This window comes from Pinus tabuliformis, chromosome 2_2, assembly GCF_031772625.1.
Source record: "Pinus tabuliformis cultivar Carrire ecotype Pingquan chromosome 2_2, CPIR1, whole genome shotgun sequence".
NCBI classification, from domain to species: domain Eukaryota; kingdom Viridiplantae; phylum Streptophyta; class Pinopsida; order Pinales; family Pinaceae; genus Pinus; species Pinus tabuliformis.
In genome coordinates, this window is record NC_142300.1 from 724,641,211 (window position 1) to 724,656,795 (window position 15,585).

Consider the following 15,585-nt stretch of genomic DNA (forward strand, 5'->3'; position numbering starts at 1 on the left):
GGTTTCCCCGCATTGGGGTTTGTCCCTGGTTAGCCACCACATCTTGTGTCTCTTGTCTTTGCTTGTTTTTTGTTGATCATTTAATGTTCTATCTGCACTTTACTTAATGTATATGTGATTGCTAATCTGTGGCTAATAAGAAGAAAAGAAGTAAACTGTTCTAAGTAGAGAACATACCATAATTTAACAACAATCAATGTTAGTGCTCTTAACCCAAAATCCAAAGTCACCAATGAAAAGATCTTGTGCAACTCACATGAGAAAATTGTTAGTGATCTCCAATTACTGAGCTACTTTAGGAAACAATGTAAATAATGCCTTTCACCATGAGCAATTATTATCAATGTAGCATGAACACAAGGGAGGCTTTATGATTATGTTCCAATGAGCAATGTTTAACTTTAGGACAGCAGCTAGCTATCAGTGAGCTAATTATACCAAGTACATTAAACAGTCCCAAATTCTTTAATTCCTCAAGAGCAAGTTAAATGGAGATGCAAACCATGAAAGGATGCTTAGGTTACTGCTATAGATCAGACCTTATAATGCACTCAAAACAGAGATGACAGTCAACCAAATCATGAAATTTCACCCAAACAAAAATGCCAAATTTGTCCAATGATTAGTTAGTGAAATTAGAAAACTTGTTAATGATTTTAGGGCATTCAAATTAGATTCTCTACCACTGTTATGAATTGTTTGTCTTGCTGAAGCAAACAGTGAGGGAAAAAAGGTTTAGAGATCAAACCCTTAGGCCTTATGGCTTTGAAGATGCCTCCCTTGCTTGTCAAAATTTTACCCAATGAGATGGCCACCTGCAAGCACAAGAAATGAATTCCAAATCTCTGCGAAATACACCAAGAATTAGCTCAGAAATCTAATGATTATTCACAGTGAGGAAAAGAGGCAAATGAGGCAAGAGATAAGGGCAAAATGAAGGGGTTGGACGGGGCATCAAGCCTCTTACATCCTGTGGCTAAGGCAGAGGCCTAACTTAGGCCTGCGTTAGGGTGAGAAGAGCCCACTAGGGCTGCTGTAAGCCCCTCAAGGGCTGCGGCCAAGGAAAAGGCCTCGAAGAAGCCTGCGGCAGAGGGTAAAAGGCCTTGGAGAGGCCACGGAAAGGAAAACAGAGGGGAGAAAAGGGCAGAGGAAAGCTAAGGAAGGAGAAGGAGGGAGGCTGAAGGGAGAAAGAGGAGGACAAAGGCCAAAGGGAGGTGCTTAGAAGCTTACGGCCAAGCCTGTGGGACCCACAACAAGGGAAACTAGGCCAAAAATGGCCTGCGGCTAGGGTAAATGAGCAAATCAGGGCTGCAGCTAGGTTGGAGGGTGGACGTTGGGCCTAGAGGCCTTAAAAAATTTGAAACCCCTGTCAAAAATTTCAGATTTGCTTCAGATCTTCAATTTAGTCCAAATCACTGCAAAATTCTTCAATGCTGGCCCTGCAAAAAATTTGGAGACTAGATCTTACCCTCAAGGGCCTAGATCTAGCTCAAATCCCAACAAATCTTCTTCAAATGGCTCAGATCTTACCTACACAAATGAATATAGAGAACCCAAAATTCCAATATATACAAAAAATTCAAAAATAAACTCCAAACCCCAAATAACTGCAAAACAAGGGCTAGAAAATCTATTTTACAAAAGTTTATTTTGCAAAAAATATATTTACAAATATATACACAAATCTGCAATGCTTGAAAGATTTTTGGAAAATATTTTTTATAATAATGACAATGGCTAGATGTATTTCAAAAGATAGATATTAATCACAATCTTAGCGAAGTAAGAAAATCACATAAATTTCCCAAAGTCCAAACAAGGTCAGCGTGTGCCCATAGTCTAGAACTTGGAGCCCAAGGGTTGGGGAACCTGCAAATTGTATATATCTCTTAAGAAAAATAGTTAGATTATACAATGAATCAGATCACCTAAAATAAGCCCAAAACTTACCAATATAATGTTCCTATCATCTGCAAATGAAATAACAATTCATATAATATTGAGGCACAATATAGGAAAGCACATACCCAACACATACCAAAGATCATTGAGACAAAGATACCATGAACTGTACCCCAAAGTCTTTTATTATGAATTTCAAATGTTTCAGCAAAACAATGGCTTCACACCAATGTTTACAAAATTACATCAGACCAAAGATGATGAATAGAAGCAAAATGCCTTCTATTTATAGAGAAATCCCTCCAAGTGGAAAATAACGGCTAGTTGGCTTGATCCCCATCAAAATAATCTCAACTGTTAATAAATACTTGATCAACTTTTAATCTCTATCGTCGAAAATATTTATTTTTGACGAATTTTCGAATTTCTCATAAAAACCATGTTTTATTAGTCCAAAAATAATTATTTTGAACTAATTTCCTTAGAAATTTGACTTTGACTTAACCATCAAGGTTCAAGAGTCCAAATTTTCTTGAAATATCCAATTTTTCCTAGGTGGGGAACCTCCAAAAATGAACTTTTCTTTGACCCACGAGTTTGTCCACTTGGAGAAATTAATTTCTCTATAATTAATTTTTGACTCTAAATTAATTAATTTTCTGGCTTAGGATTTAATTTAATTTTTGTCATGAAAATTAATTAATTGACAGAAGGGGATTAATTATTTTTCAACTCTCAAATATTTTAGCCATGGTGTCCAAGTATGAGGGACCATACACTAAAATATTTTTACATCAAATATTCCTATAATTGAACCCTCAATGGGGGAATACCAATTGGTTATAGACCTTCAAATAATTACTCAATTCTACGACACAACATGATCTGGTAGACCAAGTGATTTGTAATAAAATAATTTACCCAACTAGCTTGAATAATTCTCAAATCACTTTTACGATGGATTCGACTAAAAACACTAGGACTCACATAAGACTTTGTCAATAAATTCCACCTAGCTTTGAGGTTTAAGATGGAGGGAAAAAACTCTTCCGATTAGCCGTGTTTAGAAACAAAGATAATTGGTGAGGTTAAAAAACCTTCTAGGATGAAAATCGTCGATAGAATCATAGGCTTACCTACATTGTTACATAATTACATGGTCGTACTAGCATCATTTACATTACAACTTGCAAAACTTGTGTTTACAATGACATGACAGATAACTAGCTGATGATTTTGATCTCTAAAACATTTTGTCTAGTTGCTTCCTTGGACTTGTGACAAAATGGGTGCAATAGGCACTATAGGGGAAACCCTAATTTTGGATGTGTGGTCCTGCTTCCCAATCCATCTACATCACTCCCCTCCGCTCATTACAAGCCCCATTCACATATTTGCCATTTGGGTCCACAAGGAGTTAGCACCCCATTCTCCTTGTCCACACTTTGAGTCGGGCCTGGAAATGATGCCTCGGGAGGTTGATGCAAAAAAAAGGATAAAAGCAGAAATGGCCACAAGAAAGAACCAATAAGAAAAGACAATCATAAATTGTAAAAGATGGTTGGGAGACACAAAAGCCACGTGGGCAGAAGCAAGGCTCTACCCCTTCATCTATGGCCATCATCCGATTCTTGTGGCCAACTATGCCCTACCACATTATGGAAAGGAATGCTTGCATGTCCCAACCCTTGGTGGGTGATGAACTGCCCCACCTTAAGGGGGTAATAAACGTTGCCACATCATACGAAGCATGCTCTTACCCCAAGATCTTCGAGGAGTGTTACAATAAGAAGCAAAAGGCATAAGTGGGGTGGAAAAACAAAGGCCATGGTGACTCATGCATCCACGTATACTCCCTTTACATCTATACACCCAAGGTGTGGGGTTCCCTCATCATAACTACCCTTGTACCATGGCATGTGGCTTGGAGCCTTCCCTTTGTCCCCACTCTATTTCATCATTATTTCACATGACACTTGCCATTTGAAGGAGGTACCTTGGACATGTCATTCCCTTAGGGGTTGAAACCACTTAATCGGGTCCTTCATTAGCCACTCCCACCTAGGGAGGTAACACTATTACGTGACCAAGCCCTTGAACTTGGAAAAGTAAACCCATTTGAAGTATTAATTTTCCCATGAATAACAAGTTTGTTTCACTTAGATGCATAATGTTTAACTTACCTAATGGGTGAAAGGTGCAACAATAGATATTATGTGGGATTGCAGGTGGGTTTTCATCTTGGACTTGGCCTCCCTATAGGGGATCCAAGCCCTCTAGAGGATCACGATTGCATTTGTAGGGTGAGCGTTGAGAGCCATGGGCCTCCATTCATGCAAAGCATTGATTTCCACAACATAGGCTTCTTCAACACCACTACTAGCTTGTTCGTTGCCCCAATTGTTCGAGAGATGATGCACATGGACCATGATGCCCCAGCTGACTACATATTGGACCCGACACTTGGCAGTTGATCCAAGGCCCAAAGGAGGTATTATCTTTTCTAAAGAGACATGGAAGGGCATGTATCATCCATTGAGCCGTCATTGATGGAGCATAGACACGATTTTGACCCACTTGGAGATCCATGAGACCCATTTTGGAGCCCCAAGCCCAAAATAGGGGTCCCAGAGATGTTTTGCAACATAATGAGGAGATGACCCTCTTCATCATGATTTTAGAGGTCCTATACCAAAGTTCTAGCACAAGAGGCGTCAATGCTAGCCTTTTAGAGCATTTCACATGGATGACATCATCCCTGCATTTATGTGTCTCTGTGCCGTGTTATCATCTTCCCCATTGAACCTAGGCAGCTGCTTTAGGTAGTCCTGGGGCATTGCACATAGAGGTTGAGGTAAATTAAGAGGTGCATGTTTATTTAGCAAGAAACCTGGAAGAACCATCTAGATTAATGGAGGGGGATTGAGACTAGCCCGAGGAACTTGGCCCAAAAACATAGTGGTTGGAGTGGCTAGATTGAACACAGGGTATGCCAGGGCCTTAGGAACAATTCTTGAGTAGTGAGTAACAATAGGATGAGAGCTGGATGAGGAAGCTCCAAAGGCTGGCAAGATGGTAGCACAGGCAGGAGGAGTTTTCTTTTTCCAAACTTTTCAAAAAATTAATCTTTCTGGGTAAGATATAAAGAGGGCTTTCTGCTCAGATGTATTTGAGTGAGTGTGAGGCCTTTTAAAAGCCAAGATGATGAATAATAATGTGGGTTTGTGGAGTCACCAAGGTGATGATGAATGCAATCAGAACCTCTTTGTTCACCTACGCAAAGAGTGCTCAACTTGTCGTATCCCAAGGGAAAAATCCTTCAATACGTTCCTTGGCAATGGCGCCAAAAGATGTTGTAGCTCCCAGAGACAACCTCCGATTGCTTCAAGACCAGTGCCTGGGCACATCTGAATTTGGAGTGTCTCAAATGATTCACAGTAAAGGGAGACCTCACTTATATTCTATATGTATATAACATGGGTTGGTTCATTCCTCTAAAGGAGGAAGACATGGTTTTTTGGTATTTCTTGACATGTACAAATCTCAGAAATATGCATAAAACAATGGAGGTTGAGTAGTTCGAGGAATTACAGTTTAATAAGCTTTTGCAAAGCAATGATAGAGGATAAGGAGAAAGAGGAACTCATCATATGGAGCTTACAACATCAAGAATTTTGTGCTCTAACACATAGAGCTTGCAGCTTTAAGAATTCCTATACTTATATGAGTTAGAAGTAGATATGATGGGCAGAAGAGAGGCTTTGTGCTATGATTCCTGAAGAGCAACTTTTAAAGATATAATTTCAATAATCCATACAGGCACTAGCATTAACAATGTCGATACAAATGAATCTGTGAGGAACTTACAGGCATATGCGTAACATTTTGATACAAGCGAATCTATGAGGAAGGTTTGAAATATTTCTAACAGTTGTGATTGCATGAATTTAGAGAAGAAACATGAACATAATGTGTTTTAACAGAGGGATAACATACTATAATACTTGAAGGGGGGAATCACCACCCTTTTCTTCATATTCTAGAAAATTTGTATTTTAAAGCCATATCATTTGAAAATAACATGTTGTGTTTTCTTTAGAATTTGCGAACCTTTGTTAGGTCTTGCTTCCTCCTATTTATTCTGGAGAGGGGAGCATGGCCATTCATTACAACAAAAATATCTTTGATCGAGTCTCAGTCGTCAGGTTGACTAGCTATCTCGGCCAGGATGGCTCTAAGGCCCAAAAGCATTACATAATTAATTGCTTCATTGAAGAGAGGCATGTTTCAGGACAAAAATAAGTAAACAATCAGATAGAAAAGTAAAGGAAATATCTTCGTGCCCATCCTGTGATCACCTCTGCCTCAGGTAGTGATTTGCTCATGGTATGGCCTCCTATGCTGCCCAACCATCCCCCGTCGCTTCCGCTATATGGGACACCATGCCCGAGAATTAAATCATCCCAGGCTATCAAGTCTCTTTCCACTCCTGTCAGTGCTGACCTTGATTCCGTGTGACAATGGGCCTTCTGGAACCAACTCATACCTGTTTTGAATGCACCACCTGTTTCCCTTAAAGCCACAACTATCGACCCATCATGCCCTTAAAGCTTTGTACCATGTTAGAGGGCATCACTGTATCAGGGCTTTTCCTCTTTACAACATCACGGAACAATGTGCTCTGATGCCCCTTGGCCTGGCCCCCTTTGGGTATAGCCCCTTTCGGTGGTCTCTTCATATGATCGGGGGCTTGAACCAGGGGCTTAGCCGTTAAGGCGCTAGAGCCTTTTTAAAAGCCCATCCGGGGCCTTTTTCCTTTAATACTTTGAATCTTGCATACCAATGATTTTCTACGCTTTGCTTTTGAGATCTCCCTTTGACCCTTGGGATCGCCGATCTGTGGGATTATGGGATGTGTCCTTTGAAAACAGGGGATGGACCCGACAGCCCCTTTAAGCCTATCTTATAAAATACTGCATCCGGGGGGCTCCCGCATATCGCAATCGCAAGCCTTGTAACTGGAGTTGCGACCTTTCACCTTCGCCAATTGTCGATAAGCGGGATTGATGACATCATCAGTGCCACGTGGCACTTTTTGAGTGGGGACACGTATCACCCGGAAATGGCCCCATAGGACCCTGAAAAATCCGAATTTGCGTGCCACGTGTCGTCCATACTGCCGCGTCATCTCCGTACTGCTACGTCACGCTGACATCAGCTGCCTCGTGGATTCTTAGGACTAATAGGATTTTGCCACGTGGCCCCATGTAGGAGAGAGAAATGGCCCATCCGCCCTTGTTTTTTCAGTGAATTACTTTGTTAAATAAAATCAGCCTTCCCTGACGCTTTAACACTATCGGTGTATTTCCCCTGTAATTTCTTAAGGATGGCCCATCAGGATCGCTGATTTGAAAGTATTGCGGGGCCTGCAAGATTGTAGGATGCGGGATGCGGGGATGCGGGACTGTGGGGATGCGGGACTGTGGGGTGTGGGACTGTGGTGCTGCGGGTCTGCGAGGGTGCGGGACTGCGGTGCTGTGGGTCTGCGGGGCCGTGGGATGCGGGACTACAGGGTCGCAGGATGCGAGATGCGGGACTTGCCCGTCGCCGATCGTCAATTTTCTATGCCTAGGGCCCTCTAATAAGCTCTTCCTCTTCATTTCAGGGGCAACAACACTCTTGATCTTCAACAGGCCATATCTTCTGATCCAGAAGTCCATTTTGGGACTTCTATATACCGTTGGAAAGCTCGTTCCGGGCATTATGCAATGGAGAGGTTCCAATTTTCCTTTAAGTGCTCCCATGGCTTGGAAGATGGCTTCAAAATTCACTGTTCTTTGGCAAATTTGATCAACTGAAAACTCATAATGCAGTGAGTGACAACAGGGTCATAATGAGTGGAGGGGAGTGATGTGTGTGATGTTGGGAAGCGGGACCATGCAACCAAAATCAGTGTTTTCCATGTAGTGCCACTCCTAAAGCTAGAAGCCAATAGAGGAGATCCCATGGGACTAGGATACAAGGTTAACCACCAAGTTGAATAGGGAGACAAGAGTATAGACCAAGACTATTGTTTCTGCGAAATCCCCCTTCTAATCCATGCCCATAAGTGTCCATGATAAGTAAGTAAAAATACACAACTACATAATGAAAGCCATACGTTTGGGGTGTAAGGCCCACCTTCAAACATATGATCATGACAGATGGGTGAGGGTGCATGATGGTCGACTCAAGTGGTGGTGATGATGGCACATCGAGCTATTTGGTGGTTGCAAGAGGCTGTGGCTACTGACTGAAGACAATCTAGGAGAAAAAATTTCTATTATGGGTGTCATCCACTGGTGGTGGGTAACACATCCTACAAATCTAGAACACCTGGAACCATCTGCTCTAAGGTTGGCAAAGCTTTATAGTGAAGGTGAGAATATCTTCTATGCCAAAGCTCACATGGATTAATATCATTATGGACAAGTGCTTGAGTAAGTTGTTTCAAAAGTCTATGTAACCTTTCTTCATGAACTCCAATCACTCTAGTGGAATCTATACTTGGGCCTTTGGGCCAAACAAGAACTTTGCCATCAACAAATGCTACTTTATCTCCTTTATCTTCCAAGCATGAAATAGACAGCAAATTCTTCTTCAAACCTGGTACATATAATATGTTGCTATGATGAATATTATTACCTAATTCTAGCTCAATGGATGTTTTCCCAATCCCTTTGACTTCATAACTGTTGTTGTCTCCAAGTTCCACTTTTTGTGATAATCTTATTTCCTTTAGACTTGTGGGGTTGTCTCAATCTCCTTTCATATTCCTTGAGGCACCACTATCTACTAGCCACAAGTCTCCACTCTCTGCAATAGAACCAATAAGAACAAAAAGTAGAAGAATTCTTTGTTACCTGAATCTTCATTCTTATGCTTCTTTGGAAGTTCATCCAAGTATGTCATGGTAGCATGATGGTTTCCCTTCCTCTTTCTATCATTTGATCTTTTAGGACAATTGCTTCTATAATGACCAAATTTTTCGACAATGATAACCTTGAACCTTTGACATGTCTTTCTTTCCTTGAGGAGCGGATCTTCTTTCTTCAGGTCTTCTTCCTTCATTTCTTCTTCCTCCATTTCTTCTTTGAAAACCAAACTTCTTTCTTCCTCCACCTTTCTTGAAACAAGCTGAATAAGGTTGAGGGTCACCTCCTTCAGATCTTTGAATCTTCCCTCTTGATATGAGCCTTGATTCTTAAGCTTGAGGGTCACCTCCTTCAGATCTTTGAATCTTCCCTCTTGATATGAGCCTTGATTCTTATTGAGTACATGCTGTCCATAGTTCATTAAACTTTGGAGCTTCTTTTCGGGTACATATCCCTGTTGCAAATGAATCCCATGATTCAGGGAAACCATTGAGTGTTGTAGTTACTAGTTCTTTTTCGAGAACGATTTCATCAATTGCTTGAAGTTGATCTCTCAATTGAGAAATCCTATAGAACAATTCCTTGTCATTCTAACATCACGAAGCTCATTCTTCAAAGTCATTGCTTTACCAATATTGTTGATAGTATACAAACCAATTAGGGCATCATACATTTTCTTTAAAGTGTCAAGATTTGCAATATATGGAATAAAATGATCTCTGACAGAATCTACAATGATACTTCTAGCTATAATATCATCTTTCTCAAATTTTAATTTCTCTTCATCTTTTTCCTTTCCAATGACCTCACCTTTCACAATACCCAAGAGATCTTCTTTTGCAAGAAGATTAATCCTTGTTTTCCAAGCCCTAATGTTTGTAGCTCCTTTTAATTTGGTTTTTGCCTTCATATGGGAACCCATAGTCATAGAAAAGCAAATAGACTGTAGATATAGGGTTTTTCTCAAGTGCGATCTCTTACCAAGGCTTCTTCAAGGGTGATTTCAACGTCCTTTTCGTCACCAAAGCTCTGATACTATGTTGAGTTTTCAAGTGCAATAGATACAAGCACAATATTTCTAAAATATTGGTAATTACTTCTAATGATATATGTCTTCTTTTAATGATTCCAGTGTATCATTAAGAAAGTATACATCAAAATTCAACTATAAACCATAAATATGGGAGAGATCACAATGCACAAAGAGAACACAAGATTTACCCTAGGAAAACCCACTTGGGGGAAAACCCAACAACCTTCTTCTTAGAGAAATTATTCAATATCAACAAGAGATACATCTAATGGTGCTAGTCAACCATGAGGTCAAACTAACCAACAAAGTTTATGGTCAAACCTAGTCCACAATCCTCAAGTCAAGCCCTGAAATTGCCATGCATCTCGGCCTTGCAACTTCGACCCTGCAACTCGACCTTGCACTACAAATTCGTCCTGCATTACCAATTTGTCTTGCACTATAAAATTGTCCAACCCTACTAATTCGTCTTGCACAACTGATTTGTGTTGCACTATTGATTTGTCCTACACTTCAGATTTACTGAGATGCCTAGAAACTGTGTTGCTTGTGTGAGATTGAATGGTTCCTTTGTGGAGGAGGTCGAATTCCTTTATATAGTGTTTTGCCTTTGCGAATGGGTGTGCCTCTTCACGGGGGCTAACTTGACTTGAGGGAGGGTCGACTTGACTATTTTGGAGCCAAAAATTCAAAATTTTCTCTTTTAAATCCGACATGAAGAACATGTCTTACAATAATTCTTTCAAGGGCTAAATAATCAAAATGACATGAAGAAGGTGTATTACAAATTCTTTTATAGTACAAGGGCTAAAATATAAATTATGAAGACCGATCATAGCTACAAAATTCAACACATTTCCCTTAGGGGTTGGGAACACCTAATAGGGTCATTTATCAGCCACTCCTACCTAAGGAGGTAACACTATTACGAGATCAAAGTCCCAAATTTGGAAGGGAAGCCCCATATGAAGTGTCAATTTTCCCTTGACTAACAAGCTTGATCCACTTAGATGCACTAATGATTATTGTACCAAATGGTGAAGATGCAACACTGGACATCATGTGTAATTGCTAGATGGTTGTCATCATGGGTTGGGCAACTTAACTAGTGCCCAAGTCCACTAGAGGAGCATTATGCCACCCTACAGGTGAAGTGTTGAGAGCCATGGGACTCCTACTACTTGCAGAGCATTATTCCTCTCCATGGGCACCTACAACACCCCCAACAGTCTGTGCTTTGCCCCACATTATTCATGAGATGATTCACTTGGACCAATGTGCCCCAACCGGCTTAGCAGTGGTCGCATGGTTTGGTAGTTTATCCAAGGCCCGAATGAGGTTTGTCTCACCCCTCGAGACATGGGAGGGCTAGCACCATCATCAAAGCCCTCAACGTTGGAGCAGAATCAAGCTATTCTATCACCAGGAAACCCATGAGACCCATTTTGTGCCCCAAACACAAAATTGGGGTCCACAGGATGATTTGCATGGAGATTTAGGGGCCAACCCCTAGATCATGATTTATGGAGCCCTCTACACTCACCTTGGCACTAGAGGATCCCAATGCATGCCCTAGAAGGGCCTACACATGCATGATGTCATCATTTCAGCCTCTTTTGTGGGTTATTTTCTATGATTTTCATTGGCTATGAGGGTGGCTTGTAACCTCACCTAGTATTATCCCATTCTTTTATGACTTGAGGGGATTTAGGCTAAAATTAGAGATCATTAGACATGTATAAATTGGAGAGAGATCATTTCATTCTCTCATCATCATCCCTTGGAGAATCCGAACCTCATAAGAGAATTCGCACGTGTTTCCTTCTTAGCTATTGGAGTATTCTTGGATGCATTTCGATGTTTGGAAGCTATTTTGGATTGCCTTTGGAGCTATTTCTTTGGTGAATGGATGGATATACTACATGTTATCTTGTAAGTACTTGTTATTGAAGAATTTTATCTTGAAAGTTTCTAATGTATGGGATTGTGCTTCTAGGTTATGCTTATTTGTGCCCTAATTATTGAAAATTAATTTTGAAGGCTATCTAGTTGAGAATTGCATATGTTATTCATTGTATAACATGTAGTGACTGTTCCTAGTCGAGAAATTCTTATAACTCTATCAAATTCCATTTTCTTTAGAAGTGGGTAAATTCTAGAAGTTGGTACATAGGGCATCAATATTTAGCCTCCTTAGAAACAATTTAGCTTATCTAGAGCCTCCTTGACTCCATATGCCCAAAGGACAAGGCACTAATCCAAGTTTTTAGTAATCACTCTCACTTTTCATCCATAAACTTTTCTCTTGAAATTTTAATCCTCTTAAGGCTAGGATGTCTAACTAGGGCTTAGAGCGAATCCTTGGGTGAAGTTTTGTGGGGACTTGAGAGCCTAAACATCAAGTTAAGGTGATCCCCAAATTTGGTGGGCATCCACTTAGTTTTCTCCATGAACTCTCTTGCCCTAGGTATGCCCTAAGAGGGAAACCCTAGTTATTCTTCCTCAACTTTGGGGATTTCCTTGAAGGTTGTATGAGCTTAGTGCTTGTTGAAGTATATGACAATAAGTATTTTCTCCTTATTGCCTTGATCTTGGGAATACCTAAAATCAAGCAAAACAATAAAAGCCTAGGTCTTGTGCATTTTACTCCTATGTCTCTTGTAGAAAGCATATTGCTTCTTGAAGCCTTGTACCATAAATTTGAGCCTTGCTTGAGAGATTCCATAGGTAACCTTAGAATATCATCCATAGGTAATCATATCTTACCAGGACTCCTCCCATCGGTGAAAATCCGTAAAGCGCAGGGGTCCTTGGCTGTGGTGAAAGTGAATCATTGCCCCATTGTTAACAAGTCTAGCTATTTGCCTTGTAGGATTTCTCTCTCCAAGGCCTGCTAGATTTTGTGGTAACAGTTTTACTGTCGCTCCCATCTTGGCGTCCCTTATAATATCCAACTCCGTCAATACCATTTAAGTGTTTTGTAATTTGTAGCTCCTTGAGAGATTTCTTTGTCGATTATTAAATACCTCATTTGTTTAAGAGGGGTCTTTGCCTATAAAAGGCCCTCCATTTTTTGAGGCAAGTGTACATTTTCAATTTAACTGTACTGACAGGCTCAGAATTACTAAACATATTGCCACTTATCTTTTTGTCTTATGAGCTATTGTATTAAAACAATGTGTTTCCTATTTGAAATTTTACTTATCTATTAGAAATTTCAAATTTCTGAATGAGAGTTTAGTTCTCCCTTGCCATCGGTGAGCAGATTCATGAGTCTTTGACATCTTTAGATCCATTTCCAGGTCTTCCTATCTCATTCATTCTTTCTTGGCAAGATATTGATTATTTTATATTGTGCTACAGTCTTTTATGTGTGTCACTGCAGCACTACCACTTGTTTTTTTCTTTCTTTATGTTATTTTCAGCATTTTCTATGAGTTGCCCTTGCACTCCCACATTGTACAAACTAATTGTTCTCTTCTTCAATCCCATTGACCTATCTTTGTAGTCATTTGTTGGGCATTAATAAAATTATCTTATGTTATCATTTCATATTTGCCATCATAGCTGATACAATTTTTAATTTAATTATTTTTCCTATGACAATTCCTCTTTTAGATCCCCTTTTGAGAACTGCCCTAAGGCAAATACTGGATAACAAGATGCAGATGCAAGCGTTCCTTTTATCCTGGAGTATGCAATTTTCTAAATAGAAACTTAAGAATAGGGACCCTGCTGTTGACTCAATGTTACACCCCTTCCTTCCTGCTGTATTGAACATCAGTGAGTATTATGTTCACCATCTTTTATTTATAGTACCAATGATTTATTCTGTTTTTTTAACATGATCAATGAAGGAATGGCACTGCTGACTTGAGATACAATCTTAGTGTATTTTCCCAGTGACAATGAGCACTTTGTTTGTTTCAACCATGTTTATTCAGGACTCCGGATATGTCTGCCATGCACGAAGACACCTCACCAAAGCTGGAAGTTGTTAAAAAGAAATTGCAGGATGTATTTGGAGTAAGTTTGTCTTTTCCATTTTCCAGATGACATGGAAATAAAAACGCAACGACGCTTAAATATCCCGATTTAGTATTTGGGTTTTAAAAATAAAACACTGCTACCTAGATCTCAATATGTTTATATGTTATTTTATTTCTTTGTGCAGATACAAAACACTTGTTTAGAAACACGAAAGATTGTTGTTGAACTTTGCAACACTGTCACAGAGCGTGGTGCCCGTTTAGCTGGGGCTGGGATTGTTGGAATACTCAAGAAAATTGGTAGAGTTGGCAATGGGGTTACATCTGGAGAGAGGACTGTGGTGGCAATGGATGGGGGACTTTATGAGCACTATCCCTCCTTCAGGAAGTATCTGCAGGATGCAGTTACGGAATTGGTTGGACCTGATGCTTCAAAAATGATCGTTATAGAGCATTCTAGGGATGGGTCAGGTATTGGAGCTGCCCTTCTTGCAGCATCTCACTCGCAGTTCATATAGAAATGATGATGCATTTGTCGCAAAGTTTTCAGGCATCACAGCCACAGCAAATAATACAATTTTACAGACCCTCTTTCTGTGATAGTCTCAAAGTTTCATCAATCATCTCATTATGTTAGCGTATCATCTTCGTGCACCCTCTTCTTTCATGACTGATGCTTAGAGTAGGAAATATTTGTTTGTAATTATTTTACAATAATTTTGACCTCTTCGTCTAGCAATCCCAAGCATGAATAAAGGTCTAGAATTTTCGCTTTGTGCCCATCAAAATTATGGGCCTCTTGTATTTATCAGTGGCAGCTACTATGTCTAGGCAATTGGCATTTACATTTGGTATCGCCAGGATAAGATTTGAACTTTTCAGGTAAGGTGAAAGCAGCCCTTCACCCTAAAAAGGATTAAGCTCGAGAGATTTCTAACCAGCCATTTTCACGGCGTTTTAAGTTCTATCCATGGCTTTAATATAATCACTATGATCAATGGCAAGTCTGTGATGTTGAGAAATTAGTCAAAATAGGTCTAGGCGTTTGTTGTTTGTTCTTGATCAAGTATATTGGTTAGTTCTTTGGATCCTGAAGGCAAGGTATCCTTCAGATTTGAATCTCAATGTCCTCATAGTGAGTACCCTACTTACCATTCAGTAACATGCCTATGAACATCAAGATCAAGAAGTCACTTAAAGCATGCTATTTCTTGATTAGTAGTTAGTCAAACAAATTCAAAAGCCTTCTATTATCATGCTAAATAAAATCACGAGGACTTTTAGGATTGATATTTGTTTTGAAGATAATTTCATTGTATTGGAGAAATGACAATTATGAAAATAGTAATGCCAGTTGATACATTTCTTTATAAGATATGGTTTGCATTATTTGAATTTTAATGCTTTTTTAGCAATATTGATTAGATTTATTATATATTTATATGAAAAGATGATATTTGCAATATTTAAATTTTAATGTTTTTAAACAATATTGATTAGATTTATTATATATTAATTTGAAAGATGGTTTTTAAAACTTTATATTCATCATAGCTAGCTTTGTGGTGGTTCAATGGCAATTTGAAGAACTTGTTGAGTCATCATTATAAAACATTCTAGGAATTGGTCTAGTATTGGAGCTGCCTTTCTTACAACGTCTCATTTAGTATATAAAGAAATGGTGATGCGTATTGTCGAAAACTTTTCATCCATCACAGCCGCATCAAATACATAATTCATTCCAGGA

General features: G+C 39.5%; 1 protein-coding gene and 1 long non-coding RNA gene across 2 annotated transcripts in view; both read left to right on the forward strand.

The window, feature by feature from the left end:
- Positions 1-13,596, forward strand: part of LOC149194711 (uncharacterized) — a 38,614-nt gene extending 25,018 nt beyond the window's left edge. Inside the window, exon 2 of the long non-coding RNA XR_016254557.1 lies at positions 13,468-13,596. This is a non-coding gene — a long non-coding RNA (uncharacterized LOC149194711). The remainder of the gene's footprint in view (positions 1-13,467) is intronic.
- LOC149194709 (hexokinase-1-like) overlaps positions 1-14,836 on the forward strand; it is a 258,104-nt gene extending 243,268 nt beyond the window's left edge. Inside the window, exons 8-9 of the mRNA XM_089405145.1 lie at positions 13,794-13,875; positions 14,024-14,836. Of these exons, the coding sequence (XP_089261271.1) occupies positions 13,794-13,875; positions 14,024-14,356 (415 nt within the window). The 3' untranslated portion in view covers positions 14,357-14,836. The remainder of the gene's footprint in view (positions 1-13,793; positions 13,876-14,023) is intronic.
- The last annotated feature ends 749 nt before the right edge of the window (positions 14,837-15,585 follow it).